This window comes from Mesoplodon mirus, assembly GCF_964341445.2.
Source record: "Mesoplodon mirus genome assembly, chromosome: 10".
Taxonomy (NCBI): Eukaryota; Metazoa; Chordata; class Mammalia; order Artiodactyla; family Ziphiidae; genus Mesoplodon; species Mesoplodon mirus.
The window spans coordinates 98,796,201-98,821,312 of NC_138986.1; the positions used below are offsets into that span (position 1 = coordinate 98,796,201).

A 25,112-nucleotide genomic window follows, 5' to 3' on the forward strand; every position below is an offset into this window, starting at 1 on the left:
TTTTTAATCTTTCTCTTTTCGATTTCCATTTAAGGATATCAATTTAGACTCGGTAATAGCTGATCACCGGGATGATTCCTTTAGAGTAGAAACAGTTATCAAGGATTATTCATATCTTATACATATTGGTAAGTACCTTATTCTGTATTAGTGGAAACAACTTTTGTTTCCTTTAGGTATAGTAGTTACTGGTGTAGAGTCTCAGTACCTATAATATTTTATGTGCCATTGTCATTTTGGTTTGTCATTTTTGATCTTTTTTTCCTGTTATTTCTTTATACTAAGGAAAGCGCTAGCAAATGGCAGTACAACCTCACTTTTCCCAAGTTTAAACAATTAGGTGCGATCAAAATCAATAATCATATGAAATACTTGTTGGCCCAGCTTTGTAAGACTCTGTAACTTAATACCTACAAGTAAATCTCCGGAGGCCTGCCTGTCATGTGCTCCCTCTGAGTAGACATCACCAGGCGCTGTTCTATCGGCCTGTCTCTTGCCAGCCGCAAGGTTATACTGTACCCCTCAGCTGCCTGTCCCTTCATGGGCAAAGACCTACCATACAATTCACTTCTGTCTGTTTTGAGAGGTTACAGATCTATCAGGGGAAAGAAATCAGGACTAAAATCTAGAATCAAGGTAGCAGATTCTTAATCCATTTCTCACCCATGATGACTCTAGGAGTTCATCCTTTTCTCCTTTAAAGAAGGTAATGTTATTCTAGTTAGAAAGTAGAAATGAAACAAACCAAAACAGCAAGAAGAAAACTGTATTTTAAGCACACATTCTTATGTAAAGAACGTTTCATTTACTTTTTCGAAACAGAATGAAATTCTCCAGGCCTCAGATGACTTGCGATTCAGCTCATGGCTTTACCATATTAATGAAGGACCTTTAGTCCTGAATTGGATTGGAGTTGATAAATGTTTTTTCTTTCTTATTTTCCCCCCATTCATTAATCAACCTCAAATCTTAAACATTTCTTCTAGAAATACATGCTACCCTATTTTTTGCTAGCATAAGATCTAATATATATTGCCTCTTAGGGAGAGTTTTAATCAAAAACTCAGATGTCTAGAAAAGTATACATTATTCATTAGCTCTGTCATGATTTTTCTTTAAGGAAGACCTCTGTGTCAGCATTTATTATGTTTCAAATACTTCATGGCTAGTTCTGTTCACACTGTAGCTAACTGTATCTTGCACACATATAAACAACAAACAAAAATTCCACAGTCAAAAATGTGAAACCCCTGGTTGCTAATATTAGATCGAAAGGACTAAAATAATGCCGAATCTTAAGTTCCACGTAACTGTATTAACACAGTGAACTTTAGAGTAGATGTTTGTAAAAATACTTCTTGTATCTCCCCCTTCTGGAATGAGGTTCCATAATAGCAGGGATTTTTCTCTTTTACTCACTGTGATAACTGTAACACCTGGAAAGTGCATAACACGCATAGATGCCCAATAATTTTCTTTTTCAATAACTGAATGAATATTCAACTTAGAGAACAGTAAGAAAGGAAACGCTGGACTAGACCCAGTCCCGGCCTGTATTCACACATGCACGTGCACACCCTGGAGTATGTGTGTTTCACGTGCTATCTCTCCCTGCCTTGCTCCCTTCTTGGTTTGTAGCATTGTCAATCTGGGACTATCCTTGCACCAGTGTGGGTTATCCACCTGTGGGCAATTGAGTATTTACTCCTTAATTAATAGGGAGAGAAATGGAAAAATTGAAGATACATATTTAAGTAATTTGTCTCAAAACATTGTATACAGTATTTTGGTTGTGTTCAGTTTCTTTCTTTTGATTTCTCAGGATTTGTTTGAGAGATGTGAAATGGTGCATGAAAGAACCATTTAAATGATCTTATATGGTGTTTGTAGACCATAGGAACTGAAGTTGGATCTTAACTGAAATTTTTTTTTCTCCAGCCCTAAGTCATGAGATTCAGGAAGATTTTTCTGGTAAGCTACCCAAAATAATTTATCTATGTACATATACACACACACGGGGGGCGTGGACACCATTTGTCTTATTATTCATTTGTATATTTTCATGTTGCAGACAAGGACATGATGTTTTCTATATAAGCAAGTACATTAATTTTTAATGTACTCTTTTCCCTCTGGTTTCAGGTCCCCCCACGCCTTTTTTCTTTCCCCCTTTTTTTTTTTTTTTTTTTTTTTTTTTTTTTTGCGTTACGCGGGCCTTTCACTGTTGTGGCCTCTCCCGTTGCGGAGCACAGGCTCCGGACGTGCAGGCTCAGCGGCCATGGCTCATGGGCCCAGCCGCTCCGTGGCATGTGGGATCTTCCCGGACCGGGGCACGAACCCATGTCCCCTGCATCGGCAGGCGGACTCTCAACCACTGCGCCACCAGGGAAGCCCTCTTTCCCCTTTTTCATCTCATCTCTTTGCCCTTTCCTTTTCCTCTCCTTAGAAAAAAAAATCCTGTCCCCATTCTTCCTTCTGGCCCTACTCCTGACATGCAGCTTGTAAAAATATACTTGACCAGACCAGACAAATTTTTCTTAGGTGTATATATTCACATATTTAATATTGACAGAGCACATTAAATTATGACTATTTCTGCATGTAAATACACAAAGTGGATTTTACACAGCTGTTTAGCAATAGAAGACTCATCAAAGAATGGTGGTTTCTTGTTTTTTGTGTTTAGCTTTATTGAAATATAATTGACAAAATTACAATATATTTAAAGATTTAAAGTGTACAATGTTATGACTTGATAAAGGTATATGCTGTGAAAAGATTCACACAATCAAATTAATTAACACATCTGTCACCTCACATATTTACCTTTGTGTGTGTGTGTGTGTGTGTGTGTCTATGCGTATGAACACAAGTTCTGTTGTCTTAGCAAATTTCAATTATACAAGACAGTGTCATCAACTGTCGTCACCATGTTATTTATTAGATCCTCAGACTTTATGCATCTTGTAGCTAGAAGTTTGTACCCTTTTATCAAGCTCTCTCTATTCCCCCCTCCCCCCGCCCCAACTCCTGGCACTATTTTGCTACTCTCTGTTTCTATGTGTGACTTTTTTTTTTAATTCCACATATAAGTGATACCATGCACTATTTGTCTTCTCTGTCTTATTTATTTCACTTAATATAATGCCCGCTAGATTTATCATATGTTGTTGCAAGTGGCAGGATTCCTTCCTTTTTTTAAGGCTGAATGATGTTCCATTCTATATTCATATATACATGTGGTTTCTTGTTTTAAAGTACTGTCAGGGTACCTTACAGCGGTTCTATACCTTCCCTTTTCTTTATACCATAGTAAGTTCTGTAAATTGTATAAATTAAGCTCTTTAAAGTCAAGGACTTCTTATGTTTGTTAAGCTTCAAATCAGTGCTCATTGAATTGAATTTATTTGATTAACCTGTGTTTAAAAGTTGTTAAATTGCTACTGAATTATGTGTTTACAGTGAGGAAGGACATTGTTTCTAAAGACAAAAGGAAATATACTTTAGATCTTTAAAAGTACATTCAATTCATAAAATTTAATCAGTTTTAAAAGTTTATTTTATTATTGTACTCATGTATTCTAAACTATTTTAAACATTCAAAAATAAAAAGAGAAACTAAAAGATTTTTAATTATCAAAGATTGACGTGCACTTTACTGGGATTCATTCTCCTGAAGCTTTTTCTATGTTTATTAGACTCAATATTGGTTTACTGAATTCACTCATAAGAACCCCTCAGATCCCAAGAAAAGTTAAAAGAGTATAAATTAAATTTGCTTCTGTGGATCCATTCAATGGCTAATTTGTATATTTAAGTTTTTTTTTTAAGCTATGTGTTAATTAGTTGCCATGGCTCTATTTGAGCTTGTATGAAAACTAGCATTGTGTATTAGTTTGGCCCTTGATAAATTAATTTGAAAGAAGTTAATCTGAATCTAACATAAACTGGATTTAACACCATATAAGGCATAAACAATTTTGATGAACATGTACACAAAATTTTATTTATCTCACAAATGCTCAGTGTCATTCATATCTGATTGGGACATTTGGGTTGTTTGAGAAAGATTGGTTTAAAAGTAAAACCTTATATTTAATATCAATTAATACAAATGCCATTTATCATCTTTTCAGTGCGAGTTGTTGAGAATGTGGGAAAAATAGAGATTGTCCTGAAGAAAAAAGAGACTGCTTCTTGGAAATGCCTTGGTCATCCCCTGGAGAATCATAATTCACTTATTCCAAAGAAAGGTACAGGTAGGCTGTGCTACTTCCTGTTTTGAGTCCTGGGTTAACGAAAATGTTGTGTCAGTGGTTCAGTTGTATCAGAGTTTGCGTGGCCACTTGCAGTGAGCCAAAGGGTCCTTGTATCTCTCCGTATGGAGTTGAAAGGGACATTGTGTCTGTTATCCTCTTTTTTTTTTTTAAGCAGAAATTAAATTTCTGACTCTGCTATCTAATGTTTAGACATAACAAAGGTCATTAGGTAATGATACCTAAATGTAGAAACCCACTCAAACTCTTGTCCAACCATTCACTCCTTGAGGTTTTTTTTTTTTTATAAAAGGTGCAGAAACAAGTTAAGTTTGTGCCTTGTAGGCACATCTAGTTTTTTTCTGTTAGAGAAGGCACATTTACTGTCTCTCTGCTCACCTAAACCAGTTTCTGAGTTTATTCCTAAAGGATGATGCCATTCATTTCCTTCCTTTCTTTCTTTTTTAAAGCTTTTTATGTAACTATAACATTTATAGGCAAAGGTGCATATTACAAGTGTTCTACTTGATGAATTTTCACAAAGTGAACGCACTCCCTATTTTCTCTTTGGAAACTGGTAGGATTTGCCTCTTCCAAGTGTTTTGAAATTTCACGGTTTGATATACCTTAATGGGGGGTCTGCTTTCAACTTCTGTGGCGAATGTTCATCCTCTTTGCTAATATTTCCATTATGGAAACTTAAGACCCTCAGGCCTGGGGAATACTGATATTTCTTCCCTCCATGGTCTGTTCTACTTTCTAGAAATAGTCTTACTTTAAGCCTTCTTAACCAGTTCTCTAATTAGCTTGTCCTTTCTCTCTCATTTTCAGTTTTGTCCTGTTCTTCTACTTTTTGGGAGATTTCTTCGGCTGTGTCTTCCAGCTCTGCTGTTGTGTTGCTCATTTCTACTCTCATATTTTTAACTTTGGAGAACTCTTTTGATTTTTGTTCCTTTGTTTTAGCATCCTATTTTCTGTCTTCTCTTTTTAAGAATTATAGTGTTTGAGAGTTTTTGTCTCCCTGTGTAGCCTCTGTTCCTACAGTTTGTTTAATTTGGTCTGTCTTTCATATTAGATGCTTTCTTTGAAGGTCTGCTGATCCTTGCCCATCTGCTCGTACTTCAGGGTGGAACTCTAAAAGCTGACTGGAAACTCTGTGCCTGTGGGTGTGGCTTGTTGACAGTAGTATTTACTATGTGGCTGGATGGTTTCTTCGGGAAAAGTCTGATGCCCATATTTTGTCAGAGTCTCTAGGGTAAACAGTCTTCTACCTTGCATCCAGCATTTCAGAAGTTATAAGGGAAAAGAAGGCTGGGATATCTGTAAACTTAATTTCCTTTTCTTTTTTTTTTTTGCCTAGTATACTATATTAGTCTACTAAGGCTGCTGTGAAAAAGTACCACAGACTTGGTGGCCTAACAACAGAAAGTTATTTTCTCACAGTCTGAAGGCTAGAAGTCTGAGACTAAGGTGCTGGCAGGGTCGACTTCTCCTGAGGCCCCTCCTTGGCTTACAGATGGCTGTGTTCACATGGTCTTCCATCTGCGTCCCTACTGCCTCTTCTTATAAGAACGTCAGTCACATCGGATTAGGGGCCACCCTAATGACCTCATTTTAACTTACTTTTTAAAAGACCCTGTCTCCAAATATAGTCACTTTCTGGGGTACTGGGGGCTATGACTTTAACGTTGAAAATTGAGGGGGACACAGTTCAGCCTATAACATATACCCAATCTAGAGACCCTTTGTTTTGCCCTCTACGGAGAGAGCAAAATTATGATACTTTGCCAGAATAGGAGAGAATCAGTCCTGTGGCCATGTGAAGTAGGGGAGGACTTCAGAAAGCGGGGGAGGTGGTATCTAGGCTTCTTCAATGAACTTTCTTCCAGAAAATGGTTTTAGCTCTGCCTTCACTCTGATTCTAGATACTTGGTCCTGCCAATTTCTGAGCCTCAAAGGGATCTCATATTACAGATGGGTTGATTCTTGGCTTTTTGTTTGTCTAGCTTAGGATTTAGCTTTATGGAGTCTACTGAGTCAGTTACCAGTCGTCTCTTTGCTTTGTCAGCTCCCAAACTTCTGTTGCTTTTTTATTTCTGTTCTTATTGTCCTTGCAGGCTAGGCCTTAAAAAAAGAACCACACACACAGAAAAAAAACCATCTTTGCTGTTATTTTAGGGAGGGGTTAGAAGAAACTAACTGCATGTATTCAGTTTAGCATCTTTAAATATTTAAAATTATAAAAATATATTTGTGGATAGTATTTTAATTTTCAGAAAAATATCACATAGCTGTATTTTGAGTACATACTGTGTGTAGAAGGCTATTTTAGGTATTGTGGTACGAAACAAATAAAAGGCATCAGAAATTATTTTCCCAGGCGGAAGAAAGAACATACACAAACATGAGACTGAAGAATACTTGTATCAAGAAATAGGCCAGTAAGAGCAAGTTACATAGTGCAAACTTGAATGTATTGTAAGGTTACCTTAAGTGAACAAACAGATGCAGATGAATTTGACCTTAAATGACTCTCCATCAATGAAGGAGGTGAATATCAAGCAATGTTTTGAAAGTGGCTTTAAAGAAACCCAAAAAAACTATGAAGGGCTTTCCAGGTATCATTACTGGGTACTTATTGTGCCAGACCTTTTGCAGGTGGTAGAGAAAGAAAATGTAAGCTAAATGTGGGAAAGTTCAAATAGAGCCATTTTCCCAGAGCAGGAGGTCTCAATTGTGTGGTATAAGGTAGGGAGAGAGAACATAGAGGAATAACTGAGTGATGTAGCAGATCAGAAGAGAATAGGTAAAAGACAGTGAAAATGAAAAGAGATATTATTAAAGTGAAATCTGTTGCCCTGAAATTATCCGACTCTCTAGTGATTGGAAAATCATAGCAAACCAGGTAAAAGCTAAGTCCTGGAAATAAATGAGACTGAGAACCCAGGCTGACCTCCATTTGGAAATAGAATGAACATTGCTCAAGTATTCTTTTCTATAATTTCCTGAGGCTTTCCATGAACTCTTTCATCCCTGCCATAAATTTTGGCTTGAATCATGAACCATCGTAGTTCGCTTTAGCTTTCTTGTCTGAAATCAGAGCCATGCATGTATTTTTCAGTGAATTAGATTTTCCACTTTGGAAAATGACTCAAAGTTTAGGGGATTTTTTTTTTATTTGTTTGACAGAATTAGCATAGATAATTTCATGTTCGTCCTTTCTCTTCCTTAAATCATGACAAAAACTATAGGTTATTTTCCACACTAGCAAAGCTGAATACTTACATGATCAGAGTATTATGATTAACTTGTTGTCAGTAGCTTCAAATGTTCAGTCTATCACGTAGCTCCTTGGTTTTCAAGGAGGTTTTCATGCTGGCTTCCTCTTACTGAAATTTCTTAGTTTAAAAATTTAAGTTTGAAAATAAGCATGTAAGTTGTGTGTAAGTGCACTACCTTCTCATGTCAAATCTAAAATTTACTTACACAAAAGATTCAAATGTAGCAAAGAACATAATCAGAGAAGAGAAACTACTTCATTTTTACCTTTAATCCAGCTGTAATAGTTAGTAAATTAAATTATATGACTGGAACCAAACTACCATTTGTAACTTGGGTGCTTCCAATTATTTTCTTCTTCCCAAAGATGAATAGATGAAGATTATGAGTGTGTAGTTGTGTGTGTGTGTGTGTGTGTGTGTGTGTGTGTGATGACTAACAAACGTGTCTATTAAGAGTCAGAAGCTAATAGATAATTGGATTGCTACTTCTGTATCCAACCTAAAGTTTATTTTAATTGTGATTGCCTTTAATATGGGAACTTAGATCACCAGACAAAGGCAGTTATACAGATTTGCCAACAAACAACTCAGTAAATGAATATTGGGATCCAAAATTATAAACAAGATTTTTAAAAATTGTGTCATAATTGTGATATGTCAGCAGCTGTTTATAAACCTCTAGGTTAAATATATATAGAATCTATAACTGTCTTTATAATTCAAGTTGAACTGTATGAAGTCACTGATATTTATTTTTCAACCTAGAAAAATGGCAGTTTCTCATTATTTGAACTATACTTTCATCAGGGCTTCCTAACTGCTCACACCATATGCGCGCGCATGCACACACACTGAACTACTGTCTGTAGGTGTAAATGTGCTTGTCAGCACTCTGTGAGCAGTCACTTAATGGAGGCTTTCTGTGGAGCCTGTGATTCTGCAGGCAAGCTGTTCGCCGCCACAGTGAACCACAGCTCTTGTTGCAGGGGTAGAAAGAACTGCCCTCACCCCTCCCCTCCCCTTCCTTGCCTGCGCATCCGTGTTTCTTTGCTGCCTAAAACAAGCTTCAGAATTACTGGAAAAGAAGAAAATACTGGGGATAGCAAATAGAAACTTCATTGTGCTTTGTTCTCTTAAATTGTCTGCTCAGTCCCACAGGTGTAGAGTTGTTGCTTGCACAGTAACTATAAGATACTTTGGCATTTTGCTGTCTTCTTCTTATTTCTAGCGGAATGGCCTGAATATGAAGAGACACAGAATAGATGGGGCAGGCTGTAAATGAGTAAGAAATTATTTACTATATTAAAAGGTAGAATAGAAGAAGTTTAAAAACTTAGAATTCAGGCAGTTCAGGCACTTCAGTGTATAATGTTGGCTGAATTATTAGTTATGGAACTGAGGAAAAGTGATAAGCACAGAAATGTTCAAATCTAGTGACAACCTTGCTATGATGTGGACCCCATTGTCTAAGGGCCCCATTGAATCTAGTCTTGGAGAAAGAGCTTCCTTTCTCCTAATTTAATGCTAATATTTAACTCTATAAAATCCTCACTTTGAAAGAAGGATTCAACTCACATCTGTCTAGGTGAGGTAGTAAAAGACCTGAATACACTTTAGGTGTATATATATTTTTACAATAATTTTTTATGTCTTTTTTAATAAATTTATTTATTTAACTTATTTATTTTTGGCTGTGTTGGGTCTTCGTTGCTGTGTGCGGGCTTTCTCTAGTTGCGGCGAGCAGGGGCCACTCTTCGTTGAGGTGCGCAGGCTTCTCATTGCGGTGGCTTCTCGTTGCGGAGCATGGGCTCTAGGCACGTGGGCTTCAGTAGTTGTGGCACGTGGGCTCAGTAGCTGTGGCTTGCGGGCTGTAGAGTGCACGCTCTGTAGTTGTGGCACACGGGCTTAGTTGCTCCATGGCATGTGGGATCTTCCTGGACCAGGGCTCAAACCTGTGTCCCCTGCATTGGCAGGCGGATTCCTAACCACTGTGCCACCAGGGAAGCCCACTTTAGGTATATTTTTAACAGTAATAGTTAAAACAGAAAGGAATCTATGCTTTATTGTCAACTTACTAATACTGCTTCATTAGGTTGTACCCCAGTATATGGAAAAATGTGTGCCCTTACACATTTATCATCCTAGTGTTTGAAGCTGTGTTATGAGCGTATTCTTATTCATATATTCAGGAGTGGTTTGGGTGAGGATGATAAAACTATACTACTAGAGTTTAAGTGGAAGTCTTACCAAAGTTAGTGAAAAGGCTGAATAATTTTTAAAAACAGCAAAATAAATGCAATTACATAATACTTTTAAAAGTATATAATAACTAAAACTTTGTTGTTTCTTCAGCATAGGAAGGTATTCTAGTGACTTCATGGGTTTGAGTTATTTTATCCATAGTCAGAAATGTTAGATATTTGTACAGTTCTTGAAAATAGTTTGTTCTCAAGTGTTCTGCAGACCTCTGCTCTACCAACTGAGCTATTGAAAGCTCCGCTTGTTCGCAGGTGTTCTGAACATCATCCCTGCGCACAAGTTCATTGCTCATCAAGCTCACTGTCTTGGCAGAAACAGCCAGCCAGCAAGGCTAAATCAGGATGACCCCTGCTGTATGAACTGTGACATTCTGTAAAGGAAAAACTCAGATTTTTCTTTCCTGTGTAGGAAGAAAACGCCCTCCCTCCCTACTGTCTTTGTCTCCTATGTGTCTCCTTTACTAGAACGCTTCACTCCTGACACTTCTGGTCCCAAATACATGGAGATTTTCCTCCACAGCAAGCAGTTCTTTGCAGTACCAGCTGGTGTCTTACAAGTTAACTCAGTTCTGACACTGTCTACCTGGAGACACCATCGGATCCCACAGGTTAAGGGCTCAGTCCCACATGATCCCTACCCCCGTCCCCCAACACACACACACACTTCAGACGCCAGTGGCAAGCCCAGGTTACCACCTGTCCTTCTGACCAACTGGCTATAGATGGGAGGTTCCAAAGACCCCTTCCCTGGGCTTGATCAGTTTGCTAGAGTAGATCACATATGATAAAGGATACAGGTGAATATCCAGATGGAAGAGATGCAGAGGGTGAGAGAAGGTCTGGGAGGGTCCTGAGCACAGGAACGTCTGTCCGTGGGGAGTTGAGGTCTGCCACCCTCCCAGTGTTGATGTGTTTGCCCACCTGGAAGCTCTTTAAACCCCGTGCTATTGGGAGTTTATGGAGGTTCCTCACGTAGGCATGGTCAGTTATTAACTTCATTTCCAGCCCCTCTCCCCTCTCCAGAGGGTGGGACGTGGGGCTGGAAATTCCAAACTTCTATCAGAGCTGAGTCTTTCTGGTGACCGGCGCTCATCCAGGAGCCCAGCCAGAGTCACCTCATGAGGACAAAAATGTTCCTGGTTCTCTTATTACGTAGGAATTTACAAGGGATAAACTATGAAATTAGAGCCATGCATGTATTTTTTTAGGAATCCCGTGTGAGAGATGAGGGTCAAAGACAAATACAGTGCTTCCCCCTTTATTTGTGGTGTTGCTTTCAGAGGTTTCACTTACCACAGTCAGTCGTGGTCCAGAAATATTAAATGAAAAATTCCAGAAATAAACAATTCATAAGTTTTAAATTGTGCACCGTTCTAAGTAGTGTAATGAAATCTCAAGGCGTCCCGCTGGGGACGTGAATCATCCCTTTGTCCAGCGCATCCCACCCGTTAGTCACTTGGTAGCCTTCCGGGTTATCAGATCAACTGTCGCGGGATCACACAGTGCTTGTGTTCAGGTCACCTTTATTTTACTTAGTCATGGCCCCAAAGCACAAGGGGAGTGATGCTGGCAATTCCAGAATGCCAAAGAGAAGCCATAAATTGCTTCCTTTAAGTGAAAGGGTGAAAGTTCTTGTCTTAACAAGGAAAGGAAAAGAAAAATCAAATTATGAGGTTGCTAAGATCTACCATGAGAACAAATCTTCTCTGTGAAATTGTGAAGAAGGAAAAAGGAATCCGTGCTAGATTTTTTCTTTTTTTTTGTGGTTCGCGGACCTCTCACTGCTGTGGCCTCTCCCGTTGTGGAGCACAGGCTCCGGACGCGCAGGCTCAGCGGCCATGGCTCACGGGCCCAGCCGCTCCGCGGCACATGGGATCTTCCCAGACCGGGGCACGAACTGCGTCCCCTGCATCGGCAGGCGGACTCTCAACCACTGCGCCACCAGGGAAGCCCCCATGCTAGTTCTGCTGTTGTACTTTAAACTGCAAAAGTTACTGCCACAGTTCATGATAAGTACTTAGTTAAGGTGAAAATGGCATTAAGTTTGTACAGTAAGATATTTTGAGGGAGACAGACCACATTCACATAACTTTTATTATGGCATATTGTTATAATTGTTCTATTTTATTATCAGTTATTGTTGTTAATCTCTTACCATGCCTAATTTATAAATTACAACTGTATAATATGTACATATATATAGGAAACCCCAGAAGTTTCAGGCATCCACTGGGGGCCTTGGGATGTATCCCCCATGGATAAGGGGGAACTACTGTGTGAAGGACAAGAGATGCTCCTTCTGTTCTTATCACGTAAGATATTATAAGAGTTTTAGGAACTCTGTGCCAGGAACCGGGGGCAGAGGCCAATATGTAGATTTTCTCTTATCTCACAGCCCAGCCCTGGTCTCTGGCCGTGAACCATGTATATCAAATGATACACAGCTAAGAAGAAACCGGCGCTTTACTAGAATCTCATTCAGTCATTAATAGCTCTCCAGTCCATCAGCACATCATATGAAAAATGTCTCCCAGGGCAAGGCCCCTCAAGTGTGCAGCCTTTCTATTCAACCTTAATAGGTTCCAGAAACCGGAGTGGTCTCAGCAACATATGGCTTCACCCTTTCAGGCATCTGATAAAATTGAGCTAAGAGACAATATCATGTCTTGCTCTGAGCCTCTTCCAAGGTGTTAATGTAATATTGGATTTCCCTCCTTACATAACCCAGTTTCTAAATGGAATGTCTATTGAATTGAATGGCTGTAGGTTGTGGGTTTTTCTGCGTGGACATATCTAGGTATGTATATCAATACATCTTAAAGTATTGTAGATGTTAGTATTGATGTTTGGGGTTATTTATTTTCCATTGGAGCATTTTTTAAGTGTGTAGTTGCACTAACTGGTTGCTCTATGTTGGTTCAGGAAGATCTTAGAGGAAGACATGAGCAAAGGTAGATTGCAAATTAGGAGGTAAGTAAATCATACAGGTTTCCCCACTATCCAAAAGTAGAGCCTTCCTATGGAATCTTTCCTAAGTGGAAATGGTGTAAAGGGAAGAAGCAGTTACCCTAGGACACATCTAGCTCACGGAGGCACAAGGTAAACTGAGACGAAGCGCAGATGCTCACAGGCACAGTTCAAAGTTATGGCGGCTTGATGCTGAGATGCTGAGTGTAGCTCCTGGGGAAGGAGCTTGGGGTGCTACTCTCTCTGCTCGGGGTGCACGCTGCCTCCGTAACAGCTCACTGCAAAACAAATGCTGAATGCTATTTTCCCTTTTCACCGTTTTTCATAAAAGTGAAAATCCTCTTTGGATTTCTTCCAGTTAGGAAAAACAGGTACTAATGTAGATTTTTCATAAAAGATAAGCGGCGTAAAGGGAAATTTCGAAAAGCGGGGGACACCTGTATTTAGTTAATTGAAAGTAGTAAAGAGTGCTAAGAAAACCTGTGGTTGATCAGAACGGTAGGAATTGGGGATGTTGAAGAAGAGATGTACCTGGGATGGATGGTGACTTGTTGAACTGGTTCCTTAATTTGGACATTAAATAGTTAGTAGGGAGTTGTAAAGGGTGGAGGGATAATCTATAAACATTTATGCTTGAACCGATGGGGTCAAAATTAGGAGGAAGATGCTAAAGAACGATGTACTGTTCTAGAACGATGATTCTCAAACTTTTTGAACAAGGCCTATGAGTTGGGGCGAGAAACTCTCATAACTTGTTGCCTCATCCCACATCTCAAGCGACTCTGTGATCTTGGGCAAGCCATTTAACTTCTGTAAGCCCCTGCTTCCAGCAGGGAAAATGAGAGTGGATAGGTGCTTTAAAAGTGTACTGGGGGAATTCCAGTGGTTAGGACTCTGAACTTCCACTGCAGCGGGCACAGGTTCCATCCCTGGTGTGGGAACTGAGGTCCCGCATGCCGCGTAGCATGGCCAGAAAAACAAAAAGTATACTAGGAGCAAGAAGGATCTGAAGGACAGGTTGAAGGCAGTATGTACTCCCAGTCCAGTGCTCTCTTTCACGTCTCTCTCCCACTGAGCTTTGTCTTTATTTTAGCCTGTGAAAGTCTACTCTTTAGAAGGAAAGCTATAGTGTCTTTTCAACAAGAAGAAAAAAGGATACCCAAATTATCATATTATCCTCAGCATTTCAGTGTTACGCTGAATGTCTCAATATTATATGTATGTTATTAAAAGAAGTTAATGTAGGATTAACATATACACACCACTGTATATAAAATAGGTAAACAGCAAGGACCTCTACTACATAGCATAGGGAAATATATTCAATATCTTGTAATAACCTATAATGGAAAAGAACCTGAAAAAGAAAGAATGTGTGTTTTGTGTGTGTGTGTGTGTGTGTGTGTGTGTGTGTATTTATAACTGAATCACTTTGCTGTACACCTGAAACATTGAAGAACAAGTATACTTCAATAAAAAAATAAAGATTAAAAAAGAACTGAGGTTTCTGGGCAGACAGTTTTCTGTCTTATGTTTTTGTTTCACCATCTCATATTTATTTTCAGTTTCTCATTTTCTTGTATAATTATGCTTATAAAACCAAAAACCTGACACTTCAATACAGGCATTATCCAGACTGAAGTTGTCAGTGTATCTGCTTTATACTCCTTTTCCCCCATTTTTCAGGTCCATGCCTGTGACACTTCTCTCCTCAGTGCAACTGAAAGACAAAACCATTCTTAAAATTTCCGTAAGACTTTTAGAACCTATTGTTAGCACGTCCTTGTGAAATTATGGCAGTTTTATTGGTAAAATGTTGAAATTATCTCAGTGGTGTTAAACAGCAGGAATACGGTGTTAATTCTCTAACAAGGAAAGCCAGTCAGTCACTGGAACCCAGAGTTTCCTTGTGTTTTAAGTATAGTCAAAGAGGTGCATACTTACTGTAGAAAATCCTTTCTGGTAAAGGCTAGAAGTGAAACTGTCAGGAGGGGCACCTGCCCTGGACTCCGTGCTTGTAGGAAAACACAAGGGCTCTCCTCCGGCCGCACTGCTCCCACGGGATGAGGAGTGAGCAAGGTGAAGAATTATCCACCTGGAGTTCAGGCTCTTTCCTTCACCACTGCCCTCCAGGTATCTGGAGCCCCAGAATTCCCTGCCCAAATGGCCCCAAATCCGCTTCTATCCAAGAAGTAGCCAAGGCTGTTTATGGAGAGAGCATGTAGATGAGCCTTAACATATGGGCTGGTGCACCCACACCTGCACAAGGCTCCACTCAGGGTCAGACAGTGGGGCTGAGAAGAGGGGGGTCAGGCCATAGGCAGTCAAGGGAGTGCGGCTCTCATCCCTCCGCCATCTTCCTGCATGGAACTCTGAGGAGTTGAAGAATCCTGAATTCGAACCTAGCCTTCTAGGACATTATCAAAGTATATTTCAAGGTACAACATAGAACATATTTTATTTAGCAGTTATTTGTCTGATATATAACTTTCATGTATTTAGACATATAGATGGGGGTCTCATATTGTATTACCACTCTGGGTCCCAGGAAGGTCTAGAGGAAGGGATAAGGAGATCGTTTGAACCTCCATTTCTTTTCTTTTCTTTCTTTCTTTTTTTTTTTTTAGGGCTGAAAGGTTTTATTTTCAGCTTTGTCGTCTTTGACTTTCAGGCTTCTCTTATTTTCTTTCTTTTTTTTTTCACATCTTTATTGGACTATAATTGCTTAACAATGATGTGTTAGTTTCTGCTTTATAACAAAATGAATCAGTTATACATATACATATGTTCCCATATCCCCTCCCTCTTGCGTCTCCCTCCCACCCTCCCTATCCCACCCCTCCAGGCAGTCACAAAGCACCGAGCTGATCTCCCTGTGCTATGCGGCTGCTTCCCACTAGCTATCTACCTTACGTTTGGTAGTGTATATATGTCCATGCCTCTCTTTCGCTTTGTCACAGCTTACCTTCATTTCTTCTTGGGGGTGAGCCTAGGTCCTCTGATCCTTCGTCGGTCCAGTAAGGCCTTCTGGGATAACTCTGGGGCGGTACCCTTAGCTGTAACCTGGTCTAAGCTTTGCCCTGGCAATGATGCACTCTTAAGTTTATGTGCATACCGAGCTACCATGGTGACAGATGGTAAGATTTAGTGACCAGGATCTTTGGGAGCAAAAGGGACAAGGGAAGAAAAGAATTGGATGACACTGTGGCCAAAATGATTTCTTAGGATTCTATGTGAATTTTAGTTTTCCAGTAACCATTCCATTATTCGATGTAGGACCTTCACATCCTGAGGTCTGGAGTAAATCTTTTTGCACCTACTTAAATATTTTTAGGTTAAAAAAAAGAGCATAATTAGGGTAATAAGATGCTTTATTAGGATTAATTCCTGACATCTCTGTAAATGCTGTTTTATAAAAGAGAGGAAATTATGAAACAAAGTCTACTCTGGCATGCTGTTTACATCCGAAAGAAAATTTACAAGTGAAAATATTCATGCTTTCAGAACTTCTGTAACAAGATCTTCCAATCCAAGTGGTATTATTTTGCTCTGTATACAAATAATATTTCCTGAGCTTAGGGTATTAATTTCAAATATTTCCCATATTTATAGAAATACTTGATTCCTTTTGTTTATTTGTATTTTAGTACCACAAACTTGGCATCTTCAGTTTTTCACTTAAATTAATTTTCCAGATAATCAGAACTTACACCCTTAAACCTAAGCTTATTTTTTGTTTTAGTCATTTTTTGACCATTGAAATGTTGTATAATTCATATATATATATATGAATTTTGTTTGTGTATATATAATACACATGTACAGAGACACAAGAATGTATATTTTTCCTGCCTTTATCAAAGAAATATTTCTAAGTTATTGAATAGTGCTGATATTGTTAAACCTTAAATATTTGAGTTTCAGGACTTTTCCATTCTGTAAGAAAAGAATTTAGAATGAGTTTGTTGATTATCAAATATTTTTCACATCTACAATTTAATTATATAGCTGTTATAGGCTTAAAGGATGGAATTATTTTAAAAAGTAAATTTAAGAAGAAATAAACTAGACTTTAATTTCTTAGACTATAATGGTTTTAACATGCTATAACAACAAACATGAGAAAATAACACTCATTTTGTAGAGCTTATTTTTCAAATTACAGAAGTACTTACAGGTTTTAGAAAATGGATATTACAGGAAATAAAATGGAAAAAACTAACACTATGAGATTTTCAAAATACTGACGAATGTTTAAAATGTCATAGGCCTGTTCGTGAAACTCAAGCTCACTGAAGAGCAAAAGCTGAGCCTGTGTTTTTGCGTGGTAGGTCTGAGGGTACTTCTTATTTAATTTATTCATCACTAAGAGAAAATGACTCACTTTCTAGGTTTGTACTACAGAAAGTGCCAGTTAATTTCCAAGGAAGATGTGACTCACGGTACGAAGCTTTTCTGCTTGATGCTTCCACCAAGCACACATCTTCAGGTGCCAGCTGGGCATCATGTTTACTTCAAGCTAACTATTACAGGTAAGGCAAGCAGAGGCTTTGCGGAAACATTTTCTTCTTTTATAAGCAGTTCGGAATCAGTACTAATCTCTCGAGGAAGTGCCCATTTAGGTTATAAATAAAATGTTTCTGGGCAGCTAGACTTCGTGATAGCCAGATTCTAGGTTTGTGGATGCAGTGATCCTACATGTGGGAACTATAGCTGTGCTGCATCACTGTATGAACAAAGAAATTATCACTAGTCACAGAGATAATGCCACCAGCATTGTAATTTATTACTAACAAAGCCTTAAAGGAAAGAGGTGAGGGAGCACACAGATGGTCTTCCGTGAAGACAGCTGCCAGAAACACACACTAACGTCTCTATTTAGCCACTTTCGGGTCTGTCATTTATGAAGTTGAATTTATAAAACTGAAAATGAGTGGAGGATTATAAATGATTTCCTTGCATGTACCACTAGTATAAGAAGCTCTCTAAACATACTCCTTACTGTGTAAATTCTTTTTCCCTCATTTTCGTCCTGAAATTACCTCATTTACTTGTTTTAAATACCTTTCTTACCGATGTCTGACATCTTCTTAGTCTTTTGAAACTGCAGAAGGTAACACTCCTAGCCTTTCCAGCAATCAGCCTCACAGACTACCAGCCAGGATTTGGTGACTATGGTTTATTATGATGGCGCTGTTCAGTTTTTCTCTTCATCGTCACTAATGCCAAGTTATCATTCAATAGCTGGTATCTTCCCCAGTGTGGTTATTGTCAATGTATTATAATTTACACATAGATTAATTTTTGTATATGTGATGGAACCGTGTATAAAATTTTGGTCTTTCAAACATGTGGTGACTCCTCTTTCTTTGGAATTTGGCTAGCTAAAATATGACTTCTTATTTACCCTGTTTTTTATTATTATATTCTTAGAAGTAGTTGGATTAACATTCTTTTCAGTTACCAAAGTAATATATAAAATATTAAATTGTTAAAACAATTTGAAATATATAAAGTAAAAAGTGAAATTCTTCCCTTCCTGGAACTCAAATGATCCCACTGGCCATCGGAATCCATTGTTAAAAATTTGGTGTATGGGGACTTCCCTGGCGGTCCAGTGGCTAAGACTGCGTGCTTCCACTTCAGGGGACATGGGTTTGATCCCTGATCAGAGAACTAAGATCCCGCGTGCCGTGTGGTGAGGCAAAAAATAAATAAAATAAAATAAAATCTTTAAAAAATTTGGTGTATAATTAAAATTATTATGTAAGTACCTTCTTGCATCTCTGTTAACTTTTAATGCCATTTTTGTTGTGGCCTATTACAAAGCTTACATGCTGATGGTGTAGATGGTTGTCTAAGTTTATTAACATAAAACCCCATCACCTTATGCCACGCTTAATAAAAACAGATTATTTATATTATGGGTAGATTACTGATTTGCTAAAATTATCTCAGCACACATAGGTTTAGGGTACATATACATGTACTACATACATATAGAACATAGAATTAAGTTTACATTAAGTGCACAGTTTTAAATATATACTGATAGCATCATAAAATTTGTATGCTTCATCTTCATTTAGATTTTAGATTTGAATTTCTTTGTTGTGACTTTTTCCAGGTACTGAAATTGTGAAGCCATATACACCCGTATCTGATTCCTTATTCTCAGAGTTCAAGGAACCAGTTTTTCCCAACAATAAATACATCTACTTTTTGATCAAAATCTACCCTGCTGGACTCTTTACACCAGAGCTTGATCATCTTCAGATTGGTTAGTATATATTTTTTTAACCTAGATTGTGTTCTGGATTGGATCACATGTTACACTTTCTCTTAGTTATTTCCCTGTGGGAGTCTGTCAGATATCTTAAACTCATCATGTCTGCCACCAAAGTCATGTTCTCTTAGTCCCACCAACCTATCCTTGCTTCCATATTCCTCATCTGCTATTTGCAGCATCACTGTACATCTTCGACCCAATCTGGAGACTCGAGTCATCCCTGAGTCTTCCCATTTTCTCCCTCCCAATCCAGTCAGTCACTAAGTTTTATTGAGTCTACCTCTCAGTGACTTTTTAATCTTTCTTTTCTATCCCTTCTGCCACCTTCTTAGATCAAGCCTTCATCATTTCTCTCTTAATCTGTAATTGGTCTCTCTCAGTTGCCTCTAACTGGTATCTTGCTATTAATCTGCATTTTCCAGTTCTTTTTCCATACTGACTTGATGATAGCTTTAATCATGTTGCTCTGCAGCTTTGACGCCTTGGATGGGTCTCCATTACCTGAGTAGCACTAGTATTTTGTACAGTGAGAGGTGAAGCTGGAAAAAGCATCCAAGTCTTTGCAGGCCATGAAGAGGACTTAATCAGTTAGTCCAGAAGTTTGTCATCCTCATTCTTAGGTGCTTGAGTTTTTTAGAATGCCTCTCTCTACCTGTCAAGTACCTTTTTAAAAATATTTTTTAAAAATATCGCTTACTTTATGAAGCCTCCCTCCTCTTCTGCACCCCTCGGTAACTAACACTTTGTTCATTGATCTAGGATAAGAATAAATAATATTCCTTCTTTACAGGACTTTGAGTTTAAGGATAGATATGTCTTATCTTCGTATTTTCCATACCCAGCAAGGCAGTTAGCGCCTAACAGGCGCTCAATAAAAGTACTTTGAAAGAATTAATAAAGGGACTATAATGAAACCTACTAATATTTAGAGACCGCCCCCCTTCCTGTTTCTACTCCTTTTTCTGTCTTCAACTTTTCACTGCCTTTTGCCTAACAATAAAAGAGCTCCTCCCCTTTTAAGACAGTATTAGCAGTAATATTGAGTGAAGTAGATCAATAAAATTTGGAAATAGAGGAAATTTGCTGCTGTCTGAAAGTTAAGCTCAGCAGTCTACATATAATAGATGTGATGAGTCATCTTTGGTTACATAAATCAAAATATTGAACATAAATGTGAACCTAAAGAATTCTGGAATACCTACAGATCTAGTGAAGGTGATATCACCTTGTGAAGGGCTGACAACATGATTGTAATATAGCAGCTGGAAACTTAACTGATGGTATTATAACCTATCCATAGAGATTGTGTAGCAGAGAGCAGGGTGGAGAGTCAGCACAGAGCATGGAAAGGAAAGCCAGAATAGCAAGATCAGTGTTTTTTTCATCTTCATCTAGGGGAACTAGTCATGGCACAGATACTGGTGCCACTTAGAGGGTTGTACACTGGCATGGCAGTGGTAGCTCATGAAGTCTCATGATGGCCTATGTGAGCTACCCTATAAAATTATCCACTTCTTTGTTTCAATTCCATGTTCATCAAGCAACTTTTAAAGGATTATTTTGCCCTTCCAAATGTTCCAAATGTTTGGTCTTCCAATACTGGGAATGAGACACCCTGGAGATGCCCTTCCAATACTGGGAATGAGATGCCTTCATGAGAGCAGTGATAACTCATGAAGCCTCATTATGGCCTATGTGAGCTACCCTATAAAATTATCCACTTCTTTGTTTCAATTCCATGTTCATCAAGTAACTTTTAAACGATTATTTTGCCCTTCTAAATGTTCCAAATATTTGGTCTTCCAATACTGGGAATGAGATGCCCTGGATGGGGGCGGGTAATGCGCAGGTCACTAGATGCAGGTAGTCAGGCTGAAAATCCATTGCCATTCTGGAATGTGTGCTTTAATCTCTTGTGAACTTCATTAGCATCAAGTCCTTGCCTGAGTGTAATCAATTTTATGGCATTGGAAGGACTGGACTGTGGACAGAAGTTATCAAGTTAATATCATTCTGTGAGGCTGCTTTAGTAAACAACCAGCTGACTTTTTCCTGAGGATGTTCTGATCTTATGGTCCCTTTCAAACTATAACAAGGAGCTTCTGTTACTTTCTAATGTTTAACTCATCAATTACTACAACAGTCTTACTATCCTGCCATTGACAAAAAAGGGAAAAATTATGAGCATCCAAACATTTTAAAATAAACCAGAGCATTTGAAATTGTTTTTAAAATATGGTCAGCTTTATTTTGTATTTTTAAAGTTACATTGAAAATTTCTGAAATGTCCTAAAGACATTATATGAGTGGTACATAGTGATTATACCAACTGCATAGCAGAAAAGGGTTGATTCAACTGTTTTGATTGAAAATTTGGAAGTAGCATGCCCCAAGTACGGTTTCTGATCTTGATTTGTCTTTATGGGAATTAAACGCAGAACAGCTCTTGTTTTAATTGATAGGTATTTTCAGAGATTTGATGGAGGCAAAGTTAGCACACTTACAACATAAGATATTAGAATACATTTCCATTTCAATTTTCTCTCCTACTACGCTTATTACTGTGGTTAAGAATCAGTATGTAAGTAGTGAATGTGTATTTTCTGCCCTATACTGTGCAAGACAGGTATACTCGGACTCTGCTTTTGAAGTGCCTAGTTTTAGTTTAGCAATCAAGCCTTTATTGATAATTTGTAGTTAAATGTTTGGCAGTAGTTTGTATGTTAGAGACTCCAGCTGATTTGGGAAAATAATATTGGGAAATGAGTATAATGAAATCTCATTATTAATTTGATTATAATGATACTTTGAGTATAATGACATACTTGGGAGCCTAGTGAGTATTCTCAAAACCCCTTACATTCCTTAAAAACTGAGATGTAGTCTGATAATTATGCAACCTGTTCCTCCTAGTGTTCTTAATTCAGCTAGGTTAACGGTCTCAGTTTTTTCTTTTTCCTAATTTTATGTATATTTCATTGTTTAGGAGATTATGTTTCTGTAAGCAATCCCGAGGGCAATTTTAAAATATCCCAGTTCCAAGACTTGGAAGATCTCTTTTTATTGGCAGCGGGAACAGGCTTCACACCAATGGTTAAAGTACTGAGTTATGCTTTGACTAATATACCCAGTCTCAGGTATGTCATTTTGTCTTTAATTACTACCCCTTGTAAGACTGCTAGATTAGTAGAAGGTATTCTAAATCGATTAAATACTTAGTGGACCTCAACAGACATGTTATCCCTCAGTCGTCATTTCTCACTCTTCTTTCTCCCTTCCAAGCTGTTTTATTTACTTGATTCCTTTATTTTTGGTATTTTTGGTTACCTAGTTGGCACGAAAAAACATTCATGCTAGTTCACTTTTAGACTTTCCATTCATGCATATTTTTAATTCTATAATCGAAATAGTACTTTTTGAGTTGTTTTTGTTTTTTTCTTTTAAGGAAAGTGAAGCTGATGTTCTTCAATAAAACAGAGGATGACATAATTTGGAGAAGCCAATTGGAGAAATTAGCATTTAAGGATAAAAGGTATAAAAGTGGTATTAGCTCTGTTTTTAAATATTCATACAGGTTTAGTCCGTTGATACTCTGCCTCCTTTGGTTGGAGTTTTTAACTGACCAGGAAACTCCTTCAAACAAAAATAATCACTAATTCTCTTAAAAAAAAAAACTAAAAAACTAAATGTAAGTAATGTTAAATAATGTTAGTACACCTCCCCCAAAGAAACAGTTTGATAAGGTCAATGTGACATCAAATATGTATCAATAAAATATATACCGGGCTTTATGTTTATGTTATGTTGTTTATACTCAGGTTTCGTTGAAAATGATCCAGTGTAGCCAATTTGGTAATTCAAGATTTTCTTGTTATAATGGGGACAGATCAAATAAATCTGGTGAGATAGGTTAAGCAAAAATAAACATGTTTTTTTACTGCAGGATTTCTTAGAGCCTTTGCTATGCCAATGTCCACTGTGACTTTCCAAGAAGGGGATTCCTTCTGCATTGTTTAGCAAGATTCTCTTCATTTTTGTTCGTTTACATTAACACGTATTAAATATCACTAGTGGTCCTCAGTACACACTTTGGGAAATGCTGGTTTAGGTAATAGAAAAGAGTCTGAATCAGGCTGAATTCAGTGGTAAAACGAGGCAGCAAGGACAGCAAGGCGGCAATTTGTTTCATTGAAAAAAGAGCCCTAGGACAGTCCAAGGAAGTGAGATAATTTAAACACACATATGCCCCATCTCCCCTAAGGAGATATGAAAGCAGTTGGAAATTCAAGACAAAATTTTCAGAAGAAGAATGAGTTGGCCAAGCTGTCATATTTCTGAAGCATTTTTGTAATCATTAAAAACTGTTTCTAAGAATTGCAAAACTTCATAAGTCATACAGAATATCTGACGTAAGTATTTATGTTTATGACAGTATGGTGGAGATGAAGTTCTAGACATTTTAAAAGTTAAAGACCTCATTAATTCAGCTGTCCCAGGGGCTCCAGGTTCTTCTGAATATTTTCTGAACATCCTCACTAAGGTGATGCCGTGGTTCCTTCTAGTCTTTTCCTCCCTGTTGTCTCCCATCCTCCCCCTCTTTCTCTTTTAGTAAATAATTTGCACAAATGAAGGACGACCTGAATTTAATTATCAGAGTGTTTTCTTACATACTTAAAACATAAACCTAAGAATATGTACTAAAGTAGTTGCACGGCAATTTAGAGCATCATTTAAAGAAATAGAAATTCCTGGGTTTTCCACGTGTCGTTTTCACTGATTTTCAAAGTCGAAAATCAGAAGCAGCATTTATCAAAAAGCCTAAAGACCTAAATTCTGTTTTTCAGTCTACCCTTTACTAGCTTGAAACTGTATTCAAAAATTACGTAGCTCTGTGGGCCTGTCCCTTTATTTTCAAAATAGAATAATGACATCTTTCCTACTTACTTCATAAGCCTGTTGTGAGGACTAGAGAAGATAGTACAGATGCTTGGAAATTGTGAAGGCCTGCCTCAGATATTTGGGTTGCTGTTATGAAGGACCTCTGTCTGTATACATGTGTTCTTGTATTGACTGTTTGAGCTCCTGCTTCCTAAGCAAGCATTTAAAAGACTTTAAGCAGACATAGCTACACTTTTTTAGCTAGGTTTTTTTTAAAAAGTATTTCTGGCAGTTTTGGGACATGGTATTCTTCAAGGTAGTTTGCTTGTACAAGAAAAATTCATTTACTATTATTTCAGCAAACAGACATTGTACTCTTAGTCTATCCATTGATGTTAAACTCAACATAAGAAGTAACGTGTATATGTATAACTGAATCACTTTGTTTTACACCTGAAACTAATACAACGTTGTTAATCAACTATACTCCAATATAAAATAAAAAGGTAAAAAAAATTTTAAAAAAGAAAGAATTGGTAGAAAGGCATGTGTTGACAGCTTCTGAACATGAAGTGCCCTTTAACAATGTCCTCTGTGTGTTTTCTTTTGTCTCACTTGGTCCAAGTAATTTGGGTTGGTGGAATTGCATAGGCTGCAGGATTGAGGATGAGGAAAGGCCCCTTTTTTTCACTTCTGGATGACTGGCTCTAAGTGAGTGAGACGCTCCAGTTTGCTGGGAGAAGTGAGTGTTTGCCTCTGGCCGGCCTTTATCCTCTCTCTTCTGCTCGCTCGCTCTCTCCCGGCTCTCACCTGCCTGCTCCCCCTACTGTGCGCTCTCTGCTCCCTCCTTTTCCTTCCACTTTCCGGAGGTAGAGGGCTGGGGGCCCTCTACTGGCACTGACTTCCATCATCGGATAATCTGTGCCCCCCCGGAGACTCGGGGTCAGACCCTCACTGGAAAACACAAAGGCCTTGGGGTCAGACCCTCAATGGGAAACACAGAGGCCTTATGTATGTACGTGGCTTTGGAACATTTGTCAGGAACCTTCCATATTCTCAGGTTTTATGCAGATAGAGGAGAAACCTAGCCTTAAAGGTTTACTGATGGCTGTCGGTAGTACTGTTCATTCAGAGCGTAATTGTTGAGTCCCATACATAGAAGGAAAGTGAAAGTTCAAATTTA

At 38.2% G+C, this 25,112-nt stretch overlaps 1 protein-coding gene across 2 annotated transcripts in view; it reads left to right on the forward strand.

Annotated features, from left to right (window-relative positions):
- CYB5R4 (cytochrome b5 reductase 4) overlaps positions 1 to 25,112 on the forward strand; it is a 94,675-nt gene that overhangs the window by 59,303 nt on the left and 10,260 nt on the right. For both annotated transcript variants that reach the window (XM_082634367.1, XM_082634366.1), the window contains 7 exons: positions 35 to 128; positions 1,939 to 1,971; positions 4,137 to 4,259; positions 17,154 to 17,294; positions 18,890 to 19,042; positions 22,038 to 22,188; positions 22,497 to 22,583. In XM_082634367.1, coding sequence (XP_082490493.1) covers positions 35 to 128; positions 1,939 to 1,971; positions 4,137 to 4,259; positions 17,154 to 17,294; positions 18,890 to 19,042; positions 22,038 to 22,188; positions 22,497 to 22,583 — 782 coding nt within the window. The remainder of the gene's footprint in view (positions 1 to 34; positions 129 to 1,938; positions 1,972 to 4,136; positions 4,260 to 17,153; positions 17,295 to 18,889; positions 19,043 to 22,037; positions 22,189 to 22,496; positions 22,584 to 25,112) is intronic.